The sequence below is a fragment of the Ochotona princeps genome, chromosome 1 (genome assembly GCF_030435755.1).
Source record: "Ochotona princeps isolate mOchPri1 chromosome 1, mOchPri1.hap1, whole genome shotgun sequence".
NCBI lineage: Eukaryota > Metazoa > Chordata > Mammalia > Lagomorpha > Ochotonidae > Ochotona > Ochotona princeps.
This window is the reverse complement of record NC_080832.1, coordinates 118,841,599-118,856,552: the sequence shown is the minus strand read 5'-3', so window position 1 is coordinate 118,856,552 and position 14,954 is coordinate 118,841,599. Positions and strand designations below refer to the sequence as shown.

Genomic DNA, 14,954 nt, shown 5'->3' with positions numbered 1-14,954 from the left:
CTGAGCATATTCTTGGCCAAGCACAGCATTTGAATCACCAAGTGAACCAAAGATTGGGTCCATCAGAGGAGCACTGAGAGATGAGCTGCCCGGGCTGGGCTCAGGGAGCTGCCTGCTGGGCAGGCTAAGGTGTGGGGAATAAGGACTGTTTAGAGGGCTCCTTGGAAGCCTGACTCTACCTGGCATCTGTGTGTGTGGCCCACAGCAAACGCACAGGACTTGGCTCAGAAGCTGCACGGGGATCCTTTTGCTGAGCAGACCCAGAATAAAGGGAGGGACAGGAGAAGAACCATAGTGTCAGAAATCAGAATTGCCAGAGTACTTAGAGGAAATCTAGTGGAGCTAGCGGTGCAGTCTAGGCTGGAATCCCCTTAAGGGACCAGCTGCAGGTCGCTCACCTGAGTGTCAGATCTGAAATAGGCAGCAAGTCTATGACCTCTAAGGACTCTATTGAGACATTGATTTTTCTTTTCTATAGCAGTCCCTAATAAATGGGAAAAAAGAACTGAAGACACTGTTTTTTTTTTAATGGTAGCAAAGTGGATTCTGGGGATAATGGGGAAAGCCTTCAGATTCAAACACTTGGGATCTTCTCAGGCTGCTGTGTCAACTCCTCCTCTGTCTTCGCACATATAGAGGCTGTTGGGCATAGCTAGGTGTGCCTCCCTGGGAGGCAGTGGGAAATGGTTACTGCTTATATTGACTTGTGCATCCACAACTACAGAGAGAAAAAGTATTGGGTGTAGTGAATCTACAGTTAGTTCATTGATGGTTGTTAGAAGGCAATGAGCTCATGGGAGCTACCTTAAAGCTGCCTTGACCTTCCAAGGCAGCATGTGCAGGTGGAAAAAATTGTTGTCATCAAAATATGCATCATATACATAGGCCCAGTTTTCTAGATCATACTATAATTTCGCCAAAAAAGAAAAAAAAGTTTTTCAAATTATAGAACTTGTTGAACTCCAGTCATCAGAGATCAGAGAGGAAATGACTCGCAGATGGCCACCCAGCTGTTAAACTTTTGTCCTGTAATCGGGCCTGAAAGTAACCCTTCATGTTACAGGTTTTCTGATTTTCAATGTAATTCATATTTATTGTGAAAACTAGAGAGAAACATGTTTTTAGGCATGGGGAGAGGATGCCAGCAGCAGAGCAGTGCCAGCACCACCACTGAGAGAATTTTCTTGCGTTCCTCTGGTCTCCCCACCCTGTGAAGTGCTTGCTGGGTCAGGCTGTCCTCCACCACCTGCCTCCCACATTCACAGCAGCATCTTGCATCTGTCCACTGCCCTGCTGCGCTTGTCTGCTTCCTCAACTAGCACTCCAAATGGACTAGCCTTCATCTACCCCACAAATAGTAATGGAGAGGCTCCTATCCTTAGGGTTGCCTGATTTCATAAATGAAAACACAACATATTTCTTTTTTTATTACATTTTTGACAATTTTTACATAGTTAATTAACGTAAAAAGTTTCAAGAGCTACAGGAAAGTGGGTAAGACTATTATTTCCACATTATTTCCTTCATGTATCTGAGGTAAAGGGGGATATTAAGGGAGAAGACCCACCCAGTCTCCCACCCATCCCATGTCGCTGATGTGGGGCATGCTCCGAGGGTCTTACTCAAGTGGTTTTGACAGTTCAACAGTTATGAATAGCTGCCAATCTTGCCACTCCAAGCACACTGAGGTCATTGAAGAATCCACATATTGACATAGTCCACCTTAGAGTCTCTGTTTGCCCAGTTTCTCACTGCCAACATATGGCTGAGGTGGTTCATTGACTTGTTCTTTCTTCTGTCTTTTCATGGTTAGGGTTCTGAGTCCGGCAGTTTGATTGGGGAGATCCCAAAAGAAACTTTGTCTGAGGTGATCCCAGACCAGATTCTTGTATGTACTTGCAAGTACAGGGCCCGGTACAGTCCATCGCCCTAATCAGCTAGTTGTTGCAATTGCTGGGTTCTGTTTCCAACCCTGTCTTCCACTGGAACCAATGGGTGTTGCAGTCCAGCCTGATTCTGCCCAGCACACACTCAGCCCTCTCACATAAACCAATGAGAGTTGCAGCCTAGTAGGAGCGGCCCACAATAACCCCCTACCAGGCCCGCCCCCTGCCCTGGTTTGCCAGTATGTGCAGCAAACTAGTCGTTTGTCCCACATCCGATTTGGCTGTATGTCAGTGGGAAACTTTCCATGGCCTGTTCTGGGCTGTTTCCTATCATGCTTCTTGCACTTATCTGCAGGGTCTGTGTCCTGCCAGAGGAGTTGCCCAGGCTCCTCCATCAGAACCTCTCCCAATGCCAGATTTCGCGCATACCATGGGGTCCACGAGCCAACCCTACTCAGTTCACCTCCTGTCCTAGCAGGAACAGTGGCTTTTCCTGACTGGCCTTCAACCCAATCTGGTTCTTACTGTTGGATGTTTGAGCCCGGCCACGGCTCGTCCATACCCACATACAGCTCATACATGGCTCAGTAGGGGCAGAGATCTAGCCTAGTCCATCCCACATCTAACCTGGTCCTCCAGAACACCAGATGGTGTTGGAGTCTGGCCCGGCTTGGTGCGTCCAGTCCCAGTCCACACTTGTGCCAAGGGAGACTACAACCATATCCTGATCAAAACACAGCCCCCATTCCAGCCCACATGCCCCCTGGTGGGAACCTCAACCCAGCTAGGGTGTCACCTTAGCTCCCCAACCGGGCCTGTTCCCAGCCATAGATCACACGCATGCCAGTGGTTGCTCTGACTCAGCTTGGCACAGCCCCTCACCTATCCCGGCCATTGCCTTAGACACTGTGGCTTAGCATCTCTGGCTCACGCAGACCAGTAGGTCCAAGAGCCTAGCTCGGCGTGGCCTGTGTTCTATCCTGATTTCTAATTTTGCTTGAGACACATCATATTTCATCTGACAAACTGATCCTTCTTTGCTTTTAGTAGAGGATGAAATACAAGTGACTCTCCCTTCATAGAACTTTTCAGAGCAAGGTGACAGATCACACACAAAGAAAAGCAAACCGGTTATGATCTGATAGGTGCTGTGAGCAAAAAGCAAACAGGTATTCAGGTTGCCTGGGGGTTGCTCAGGGGAGGGATGTCCAGTGTCCTCCCTTCACTCCTGCCTGGCTCCACCTCTTGGCCTTGCTAACAGAGAATAATCCTTGAAACAACTGGTTTTCCTGGCTGAGCTGTAGAGGACAATCAGCTCCCCAACCTTCTCTCCCCAAGGTGAAGCAGCAAACGCTTGGAGATACAGCATCTGCCGGTTCAGTTATCTGCAGTCGTGCTCATGGGCAAGGACAGGACCAGTCAGCACCTCAGAGGGAGGCGATGCCCCATTGCAGCCTCTGAACGCTTTCCATTTGCACGAGGATGGAACCTCCCCGAAGCCATTGCTAGACAAAAGGAAGCAGGTGAGGACGCTGTTTGAAAGACCAGAGTCTTCCTGTGTGTTCTGCTTACTCCTCTTAGACCTTTTGCAAATGATCTGGATGATTCTTGAGAAGTCCCTTTTTCTGGACTGTTTAAAGTGTTAGTTTGAGTTTCTGGAGGACGAATGTGTTCATATGTGTAAAATTTTATCCAATAGCTTACTACTTTGTATGAAGTCCTGCTACCCACTGTGTGCTTAAGAAAGACTAATATTGTTGAAAAACATGACTGGAATGGTCAAGTGTTATGACTCAGTGGGTGAAGCAGCAACTTGGAATGCCTGTGTGTCCTGGATCTGGAGTGTCTAGGATGGACCCCTGTCTCCAGTTCTGAGCCAGCTTCCTCCTAATGTTGACCCTGGGAGGCAGTAGGTGATGGCTCAAGAAGTCAGTTCCCTGCCACCCACCTGGGAGACTCAGATGGAGTTTTTGGCTCCTGACCAAAACCAAGCTAATTTGGGCGTCTGGAGAGTCAACCAGCAGCTAGTGCATCTCTTTGTTACTCCTCTAAATTAATTTTAAACAATAAGCTTTAAAAAGCACACATAGGTATCTTTTTAGTGGAATACTGGTAACTCTGAAGAGACGGATGACAACTTATAGAACAATGGTAATAACATGCATAGCTCCTGCTGCATGGTGCAAATGACTTTTCTTTTTTTTTTTTTAACTCCCGGCCAGGGAGTTCTGGAATTTGGGTTCTTTGATATACTGCATGAATGGCTCCAGGCTGAACCCACAGTGCTCTGGGGACGTGTATCAATCCTATAGAGTCTCAATGGCAGTAAATCTTCCTCTGACGATCCTGTACTCACTTTATAGTGCAGATTGCCAATCACCAGTTCATTTAAAGGCAAAATTACAGGCTTGTTCAGCAGGATGTCCCCATTGCCTAATAGGATGATGAATTAGCAGAGGGGTCACAGTAGGCAAGACCATGACATTGACTGGCATTCGAGAACCATACCCTGGGTTAGAATGTGTCGGGCTGTGTGGGCCAATGCCCGTAGAAATTCTGACCCCACTGGATGGTTTAGGAGGGCCGGTGGAGACAATGCAGGAGGTATGACAGTCTATGGGGCGTGCTGAGCTGATCCAGAGCAACCACCGGCATACTTAATACTGGCTGGGAACAGGCCTGGTTGGGGAGCTTGGGGGAGGCCTTGGCTGGGTGGAGTCTACCACTAAGGAACGCAGGAACTGGAAGGGGGCTGAGTTCTGGTCGGGTCACAGTTGTAGTCCCTGGGCATAAATATGGATCGGGACTTGACGCACCGTGCCAGGTTAGACCGCAGCACAGTTTGGTGCTCTGGAGGACCAGGGTAGAGGTGGGACGGACTCGGCTAGGTTTCAACCCCAACTGAGCCATATAAGAGCTATATGTGGGTATGAACGAGCCGTGGCTGGGCTGAAACTTCCAACAACAGGAACCAGAATGGGTTGAAGAGCGGAGCTGGCCCAAGGAACTGCTGGTATGTGTGAAGCCTGACACCAGGTAGGGGTCTGGTGGAGGAACCTGAACAGTTCCTCTGACAGGACACTGACCCTACAAATAAACGCAAGAAGCAAGGAGGTAAACAACCCAGAAGAGGCGTTGGAAAGTAACCCACTTGCATACATTGGCTCAGGTTGGGGGCGGACCAGGCTGAGTTAGCTCGCGTTATCCACTGGCAAGTCTGTGCGCTGGAGCTGTGCGGGGGTCTGGCCAGGTTCGGTTGCGATAATAATAATTAAAAAAAAAGTATACAATACAAAATGCCAAGGCAAGGCTGCCTGTGCCGGTTAGGAATGCAGTACCCAACCAACACACCTCCCACTGGTTTAAGTGAAGGATGAGTGTGTGATGGCCAGAACCAGGAATGGGCTGCAGTACTCATTGGTTCCAGTGGAGGTCGAGGCTGAGAATAGAACCAACCCAGCAGCTGCAACCACCAGCTGATCGGGGTGATGGATTGTGGCAGGCACTGTGCTTACTAGTACATGTAGGAACCTGGTCTGGGAACACCTCAAAGTTTCTTTGGGAACTCCCTTAATCCTAATGGAGGAATCAGAACATTAACCAAGAAAAGACAGAAGATGGAATAGATCAATCAACCACCTCAGTTATATGTGTTGGCAGCGAAATACTGGACAAGGGGAGACGCTATGATATTCTAAATCAGTCAGTGGGCTCTGCACCAGCCTCATCATACCTGGATTGCTGCTGATGATATGTTGGAGCTTCTAGTTGATCGGGATGACACTCTGCTGGCTCTGCCTTCGGACCTGAGAGGGCCTCCCTAAGAGGTCGTTGAATTTGGACAATGGGATGCTGGACTCTATGTATGGTATATGTTTGCAATGAGGGAATCCCAGCGGAACTTGAGCTGTGGCTATGCATCAGGATGGAGGAATCCACCGGGGGAGAGGGTTTGGGGTGAAGGGGGAAAAATCCCAGTACCTATGAAATTGTGTCGCATAATACATTGTAATTAATGGGAAACAATAATAAAATTAAATTAAAAAAAGATTTGTTTATTTTTATTACAAAGTCAGAGAGGAGGAGAGACAGAGAGGAAGATCTTCCCGGCCGATGATTCAATCCCCAAGTGAGCGCAATGGCTGGTGGAGCTGCCGGGATAAGAACCAGAGCTCGTATGGGATCCCGGCGCACGTTCAAGGCGAGGACTTTAGCCGCTAGGCCATGCCGCTGGGCCCGCAAATGGCTTTTCACTGACAGAGAATACACATTTCTCTAAGTCAAATTCTCAATTGAAAGAGTTAACATTTTTATCAATCTCCTCATTCATTAGTCAACGAACCAAAATCTCTGATATAAATTCTTATATTGTTACCCTTTTTGTAAATTACCCTTTTCTTTAAGATTTTGCTTATTTTTATTGGAAAGTCATATCTCTCTCTATATATGTGTGTGTGTATATATATATGTCAGAGAGGAGGAAAGACAGAGAGGAAGATCCTCCATTTGCTGACTCACTCCCCAAGTGCCTACAACGGCCAGAGGCTGATCCAATTCGAAGCCAGGAGAGCCAAGAGCCTCTTTCAGGTCTCCCATGCAGGTGCAGGATCCAAGGCTTTGGGTCATCCTCTACTGCTTTCCAAGACCACAAGCAGGGAGCTGGATGGGAAACAGAGCTGCCAGGATTAGGTTTCCACTCCCAAGATGCCAGTGTCTAGAAAACTATGCAATCCTATGACATATCAGGCAAAGGCTCTACACTGTCCAATCGAGGGAGGACTTTATTTATTTGTTTATTTGTTTATTTATTATTTATTTATTTATAATTTCCCCTGCCCTGTCCTCAAATTCCCTCCTCCCCACTGAATTCCCCTATAATTACTATAGAATAGCTCTCCATAAGCAGTCACATGTTCATCATTGTGGGCTGTCGGCAACGCCCGCGTCACCGCATACCCTGAGCCAAGCAGAGGGACTAGGGTTACAAAAAGACAACACAAGACAACACGCAGTGGGTCATTCTTGTAAAGAGAATGCCATTTATTTGAGGTCAGCTTGCCTCTTTTATAGTATGCCTAGTTCCTCCCAGTATTATCCCAATGCTCAAGCAACTCCTAAGCTCCCCTGAGGGCATCTTAAAAAAGGGGAAGCAGGAAAGAGGAACTTGTGGTCAAGCCAGGGGCTAAATGTATCAGGCCAAGATTGCCCATCCTGTTACCCCTTAGAAACAAGCTAAGCTGTGGAGTTAACCCTTGGGAGACCGGAGCCTACAGTGGGCATGGACAGTGGAAGAGAGTCCAGCCTCCCATTGTCAAGATATAGCTAATAGTTTCATTGGTAGTCCATCTTTGATCTGGAAGTAGAGATGCACACTGCACTGCATCCTTACATCTGGACATGACAGCCTCCATTACACAATCACCACACATCCCTCTTAAATGAAAAGCCACAATACAAAATCAGAGGGAGGACTTTCAAGGAAGAACACACACTCAGCAAATGAAGATGACATGCTGGGGATAATGACCAATCAAACAAAAAACCCAGTATGCAGATTTCAGGACAAGGTGCCAGGGACTTGCTCGTTGAAACCAATTCCATTCCTTTAGGAAGATGACAGGGACTGGCTGCTCCCTGTCTCTTTAATGCCCACAACAATAATAGCTGTCCAATATTTGGCAGTTTACTTGGGAAATGACATTGGCACTAGGCCATTACATTTCTATACACTTATAGTCGCTCTGGCTGTAGAGATCAATTTTATTTTATTGGCTTGCCTTTTTCTGTGCAAATCATGCATCACTGACTTTGCAAAATATCTCTACAAAGGATTACCATCCACACAGCCCTTGCATTCTTACTTTTTCCAACTCAGTGGGATTTATTAGACTTACTGAATGGGCTGAATATTAAGTAAAATTCAGAAGAAAACAGACACATAAAAGTTACTGTATGGGTGAGGCGCGATAGCATAGTGGTTAAAGTCCTCGCCTGGAACGCGCCGGGATCCCATATGGTGGCAGGTTCTAATCCCGGCAGCCCTGCTTCCCATCCAGCTCCCTGCCTGTGGCCTGGGACAGCAGTTGAGGACAGGCCAAATCCTTGGGACCCTGCACCCGCGTGGGAAACCCAGAAGAGCTCCTGGCTCCTGACTTCGGATTGGCTCAGCTCCAGCCTTTGCGCTCACTTGGGGAATGAACCATCGCACAGAAAATCTTCCTTTCTGTCTCTCCTCCTCTCTGTACATCTGCCTTTCCAATAAAAATAAATAAATCTTTTTTTAAAAAAGTTATTGTATGTTGCTGTCCCACAGCAGTGGACTTGGTGCACAGAGCCAATAATAACATACTGATTGTCAATAGCCGAAGTTTATTAGGGGCATCAGACTTCATACACTAAGGGCCATATGGGATAAGGGAGAAAGTATTGAGCTTATCAACAAAAGCCATCAACTGCTTCTATACTTTTGTTTGGAACTCCTTTTGTTTTGTGTATCCTACCAAGTGTTCTCATTCACATGCTGTTCACTCTTCCAAATGATATCCAATAAGTTATACAAAAGGTATCCATTCGGTTGTTTACAAATATTATACAATCAATTGTAATCCTGTGCTCGCTGACCTTCCAGGGTCATAATGTCCTTCTACAATTGTAGATGATTAAGTTCTCATCTTGCATTTCTTGTTGATCTGGAAGAGCCAAAAATGCAGATAATGCTACTGCATTCTCCATTTTATAAAGCAGAAAATGGAGACAGACATTATATGGCTTAGCTGAAGCCGTATGTAAAATAAGCAGAGCAAAGGGGGTTGGTCCTTGGAATGCTTCTTTATTACATTGTAAAGGCCGTTGGAATTTGTTTTATTTTATTTTATTTTTCGAGGGAGAGGAACAGAAGCAACCAGATACATAAAGAGCTGCCATCTGCAAGCTTACTCATCAAATGCCGGCAACAGGCTGAAGCCAGGACCCAGGAACTCAATCCAGATCTCATTTGTGGATCTTCACCATGACCTCTCAGGGTTTTGTTTTGTTTTGTTTTGTTTTGTTTTGTTTTGTTTTGTTTTGTTTTGTTGGCAGAAAGCTGGAGTCAGGAGTGAAGGTTGGAAGTGAACCTGGACATTTCCAAGTGGGTGGTGGTGAAGAGGCCTCCATTCAGTACCAGAGACTCCTAATTCACACTGTAGTCCCCTTCCCACCCAGATGTCACTCAACAACTGAGAGCAACTTAAGGTTCTCAGGTTCAAGGGACACTCCGCAGGAACCTCTTCTTCAGACTTGAGAAAAGGGGAGCACTTTCCTTTGATACCCCAAGGTGATTTTATCCATCCCCCTCCTGGGGATGGATTCTGGGTCCCAGAGGCTTTTTTCCCCTGTCTTAATGATTGACAAATTTGTTGGTTGCTTAATCACTCAGTGTGGACCAAGCTTGGAATCACCGTCCTCGTGGAGCCCTCTACCACAGGGCCAGACCAGTGACACATCCACTGTTCAGCTCTAACACCCACAGCCCATGATGCTTTACTGCTTCTCTCTACAGGAGTGATGCTCAGCTGCTCTGAACCCTGTCCTCCCTTCCTAAACAACTGTCCAAGGATGGCCATTCATACCTCACTCCTGGTGCTGTTGACACTTCTCCTGGTGGGTGCAGTTGGCGTCATCTGGAAACTTCACCATGAGAAAGAGCAGGAACGCTGGAACAAAGGTACACCCCTCAGAAAACCAAGACAGTGAGGTCCAAAGACCATGGCGACAGGACTGCATGGAGGGAGAGAAGTGTGGAAACATCAAGAGGGTCTTCTTACTCAGGTTCTTAAGTGTGGTCTTCTTCACTCAGACCCGTCAATCTGACCCCATAACTTTAGCCCTGACCATAACCTTGAGATTCCAGCACTGAGATATCTTACAGGATTCATGTGCGCAGACCTGAGGAGGGGAAGTCGCACAGAACCTTTCGCCAGGCAGACCGACTGGTCAGTTGTGGATTTCTGATAAGTTACTTATCTTTTACAGAGAAACTCCAAGGAGAGCTCCGTAAGTTCTATGCTTCCCTCTCTACTGAGTAAGACCTGGTGACAAGCCAACTAACTCACAAGGTTTCTTTGTTCTACTTCAGGCTGGAGAAAAGCCCAAAAAGTGGATGGTAAGTAAGAACTGCTTTTTTTAAAAAGATTTATTTCTTTTATTACAAAGTCGGATATACAGAGAGGAGGAGAGACAGAGAAGATGATCTTCCGTCCGATGATTCACTCCCCAAGTGAGCCGCAACGGCTAGTGCACGCCAATCCGAAGCCGGGAACCTGGAACCTCTTCCGGGTCTCCCACGTGGGTGCAGGGTCCCAAAGCTTTGGGCTGTCCTCAACTGCTTTTCCCAGGCCACAAGCAGGGAGCTGGATGGGAAGTGGAGCTGCCGGGATTAGAACCGGCGCCCATATGGGATCCCGGGGCGTTCAAGGCGAGGACTTTAGCCGCTAGGCCATGCCGCCGTGCCCAAGAACTGCTTTTAACCTAGGGTTTTACCTCCCTAATTTATCATATTCCATTATCTTGATTCATGTCCTAGAGGTTCTGCTCTTATACCACTTGAAGACTTACTCCAAATGTCCCCATTTCCTCAGGCCAACTTTTTCAGAGATTTTTCCTTTCAGTCTTTAGCTAACCCCTTGATTCTATAGCAGGCACCTGCTGATACCTTCTACAGAGGTAGACCCGAGAGTCGTCAGCGCAGGGATCATATCTAGGTCTTTGAAAGTGGAAAGCAGCATTTACTGAGGTTCTGTGCTGGCTCCTCCCCAACTAACACAAAGCAGGTCTCATCCGTGCCCCCTAGATGAAGAGACAGAGACTGTTAGGGTTTAACCAACCAGCTTTGGGTTCCGTGACTGATGAGTCATGGGTAACAACAACTAGAGCTAGGGAAACATTGTGGACCAGCAGGCAGTATGTCATGGTATCCAAGACATATAAGCAGCTGCTCCAAATTAGCTATAAAGAAAGTGCACTTCAGAGAGCCCCTAATGACCAGCAAGAGGTGATATGATAACCAAGAGACATAGATGTGCCCTGATGAGGCTAATGAGATAAAAAAGCCAGCTTTCTGGGCAGTCGGTCGCCCTTACTGTGGGACCCTGCAGCAGGTCTTGATGAGATGCAAGGGAAGATGTGCTCTAATTCCTGTGTAACCGCAAGCATGAGGAAACCCTGGTTACACGAAGAGGGTGGTGAACCCAGCACCAGGTCCTGATTGATGGAAGCATCCCCAACCTGGTGGGTGCTGGAGCCTGTCAGCTTCCAAGGCACAGAGGCATCTGGCTTCGGCACTGGGGACATAAAAGAGTCCATTTCCTCTGGCCCCACTGCTTGTCACCATCTTTGAAAGGGGCACAAGGAAGAGAAGCCATGGAACTCCCAGAGAAAAGTGAAGAAGGAACAAAGGAGGGCAGGAAGAAGCAGCACCACCCCAAAGGATTAGGGTGTTCAGAGCTGCAGCCAGGGAGCACTCATGCCTCTTCTTTCTGTTGCAGAATGGAGAAAGGCCAGGTCCTGTGCTGGTGAGTGGCCGTCCTGAGGTCTGAGGCTGGAGGCTCCCCTGGAAGGGGCCTTAGTGGTTTTACTCTACCATGCCACTGCAGCTGGGGGACTGGATCCCAAAGTCCTTAACAGATATACACAGAGAAGGAGAGACAGAGAGGAAGATCTTCCGTCCGATGATTCACTCCCCAAGTGAGCCGCAACGGGCCGGTGCGCGCCGATCCGAAGCCGGGAACCTGGAACCTCTTCCGGGTCTCCCACGGGGGTGCAGTGTCTCAATGCCAGTGTCTCATTGGGCCGTCCTCTACTGCCTTCCCAGGCCACAAGCAGGGGGCTGGATGGGAAGTGGAGCTGCCGGGACTAGAACCGGCACCCATATGGGATCCCGGGGCTTTCAAGGCGAGGACTTTAGCCGCTAGGCCACGCCGCCGGGCCCGCATTAAGTCTTTTAGATTACCTTCTCAAACAGCCAACATTGCAAGCAGCCTTCATCATGTGCAAGGCACAGTCTGAGTACTGTGCTTCTATTACCCCTTCAGGAACTCCAGCAACAGCTTCAGAACTAGGTACCACTATGATCTCCACCTAATCTGCAAAGATGTGCAAAAATCATGCTCTGAGAAAACAAAGCAAAACATAAAACATCTGGCCTCAAGTCACATACCTAGGAAGAGATGATGCTGGGATATGAATTTAAGGAGTTTGTCCCAAACACTGTAGTCTATTTTTTATTTGTTTTTTTTTAAAGATCTACTTATTTACTTGAAAAACAAAAGTACAGTGCAGAAGGGTGCCCGTGGATCTGCCTGGGGAAGTTAGACTTTCCCTGGGGACCCAGAAAAGCTGAGAAATGTCACACAGCTGTGTCTCCAGCTCCAGAGGGAGCCAAGCTGGGGAGAACAATTCAGTCTCTCCCACGTGAGTCCACTGAGCCTCTCAACACCTGTATCAGGCTCAGAAATGATGTGTGTCTGCCTCCTTGAGACTACCCTAGTAGGGGGGGAAAAACAGCAAGCTGACAGTGCAGTGACACAGGCGTGCCTGATGGAGATGCTAAGGGAGGCCAGAAGACAGGTGGAGGAGAGATTCTGCAGTGGCTCACCTGCCAGCTCCAGGCATTGGACCTCCCAATCCCAGCACCCTGGAGTGTCTGCTTCTCATGAAAGTGCCAGCTCTTCCCAGTGGCTGTTTGAGACTTGTCCTGGGGAAAGGCTGTCATTCCAGCTTTGTGAGCAAGGACAGGGCAGCTTCTTCCCCGTTTTCCTGGTCCTTGAGGGTTCTGAGATGTCAGGCCTGACCTGGGGTGAGCTCTTCTCTCTCCGTCCTTTCTCAGCTAAGGTGACTCTGGATCTGGACACGGCCTTTGTAGAACTCTTTCTGTCTGAAGATTGCCGAAGCGTGCAGCGCAGAAATTTGTGGCAGGAGCTCCCAGAGAAGCCTGGAAGGTTTTTGTGTGAGCCTTGTGTGCTAGGCCACGAGGCCTTCTCTTCGGGGAGGCATTACTGGGAGGTAGAAGTGGGGGACAGGATTTTCTGGGAGCTTGGGGTGTGTGAAGATAATGTGGAAAGGATATGGGGCATCACAGAGTCACCCCAACATGGTGTCTGGGCCTTAGAATTCTGTGACACCAAGTATCATGCTCTTACCTCCCCACGGACACCCCTGCCCCTCAGTGAGCCCCTTAGTCGGCTGGGGGTTTTCTTAAACTACGACGCAGGGGATGTCTCCTTCTACAACGCAACTGATGGATCCCACCTCTACTCCTTCCCTCCAACCTCCTTCTCGAGGCCCCTCCTCCCTTTCTTCTGCCTGTGGTTCTATGATCCAACCCCTCTGACCATCTGCCACTGAGGCTGTAGGTACAGGAAGTTTCAATTGCCCCTGCAGGAAAGACCTGTCCTGGGGTGGAACAACAGCCCTTGGGCTCCCTTTCATGGCTTCTATGAAGGCTGAGCCCTTGCGACTTTGCTTTCGGAGCTGCATCCCTTTCTGTCTCAGTTCAAGAGGCTTGGTGCAGGCTGGGGTTCATGTGAGGAATTCCAGGGCTGACCAACAAACAGAGCCACAGGAGAACAGCACAACACCCCAGGCTCACATCAGGAAGGCCTGCTGGATGGAGCTGAAAAACTGAGAGGAACGTCAAAGACAGAAATACTGATGGAAAGATTGGAGGGCTGGAGAAGGCTGCCTGACTTTTCATCTCCTCACATCATCATGAATAAAGGCAAAGCAATGCTCACCACAATTGTCTGCAATGTCTGTGTAATTGAACAGCAGCAGGAGGCTGCATCTCGGTGGGGCTTTGGCATTTCAGTCTGTTTTTACCCACCTGCAGCCCAGGAGATGTTCAAGTGTGTGAAGAAGAATCCCTTCACCAGGAGAGCACACTCGTCTGGGACTCAGCTGTCAAGCTATGTTCCATCATCTGATGCCAGATAACACCATCTCTAAGAATCTGTTAAATGTGTTACCAAACAATTTCAATACAGTTTGCATTACTTTCATCCAATTTGTAGGTTTGTTTATTCTTCCTTTTTCACTTCTTGCTGAAAATGTTTCACTTCAGCAGTTAAGAGAGTTCAGAGTAGCATTTAAGGTGCCACTTGGGAGCTCCACAGGATGGCTCATTGACTAAATCCTCACCTTGCAACTGCCAGGATCCCATATTGGTACCAGTTCTTGTCCATTTCCCATCTACTATCTTATTCCATACTTGCAAGACGAAAATACCTCTAATCCTGAGAATTAATGGAATCAGAATCACTTTACTACTTGATAATTATTACTTGAGAATTTATTACTGCTCCATTTCCCATGAAGCTCCTGTGATGACAGCATCTTTTAAATCTAAGTAATGCTATTAAAATAATATTAATCTTTGAACTCTCACAAAAATTTATGTTTTACAATCCACTCTGAATAGCAACTCTGAATCCATACTTCCTATACCAAAATATTTGTATAGCTGTACCCAAAAAGAAAAACAAACAAACAAACAAAGCCTGACATATGTTAGTTAAGGGCTAAAATTACCGTAGAGGTCAAAATTATAAAGTATACAAATAATATAGCATTAATTTAATACAATTATGACCTCAATAGTCACTTTGTCATCTATAATGATTGCTTGAGTATTGTGCATCAACAAGCAACAATCTGCAACAAATAAATCTGAGAGACAGGTGCTGAAAGAATGAAAGCACAAAAATTAAGTTTCAGGAAAGTGTTACCAACCAGCACAACAAATCCGAAAAGAAGGAAATAGAGATGGGTGCTTAAAGACTGAGACAAAGGATTTGTCTCAGCAAGTTCATCGTGCTTGGAATTGCGAGATTGGCAGCAATGCAAAACTGTTGAATTATCAAAACCACTTGAGCAGGACCCTTGGAGCATGCCCCACATCAGGGACCTAGGAAGGGTGGAAGGTTGGGTTGTGCTTCTCCCTTTTTTCTCCCCCTTGACCCCAGATACAGAAAAAAACAAGCAATAATGTTGAAACAATAGTCTTACCCACTTTCCTGTAGCCCTTGACCCTCT

At 47.4% G+C, this 14,954-nt stretch overlaps 1 protein-coding gene and 1 long non-coding RNA gene across 2 annotated transcripts in view; one reads left to right on the top strand and one right to left on the bottom strand.

The window, feature by feature from the left end:
* Positions 1-8,465: 8,465 nt before the first annotated feature.
* LOC131480824 (uncharacterized) overlaps positions 8,466-14,954 on the bottom strand; it is a 41,605-nt gene continuing 35,116 nt past the window's right edge. Inside the window, exons 3-4 of the long non-coding RNA XR_009245846.1 lie at positions 9,497-9,580; positions 8,466-8,575 (exon numbers count right to left, since the gene is read on the bottom strand). This is a non-coding gene — a long non-coding RNA (uncharacterized LOC131480824). The remainder of the gene's footprint in view (positions 8,576-9,496; positions 9,581-14,954) is intronic.
* On the top strand, positions 11,960-13,301 carry LOC131480820 (butyrophilin subfamily 1 member A1-like). Its single transcript, XM_058667034.1, has one exon. It carries the CDS (start codon positions 12,378-12,380, stop codon positions 13,266-13,268), a length of 891 nt encoding a protein of 296 aa, XP_058523017.1. The 5' UTR covers positions 11,960-12,377; the 3' UTR covers positions 13,269-13,301.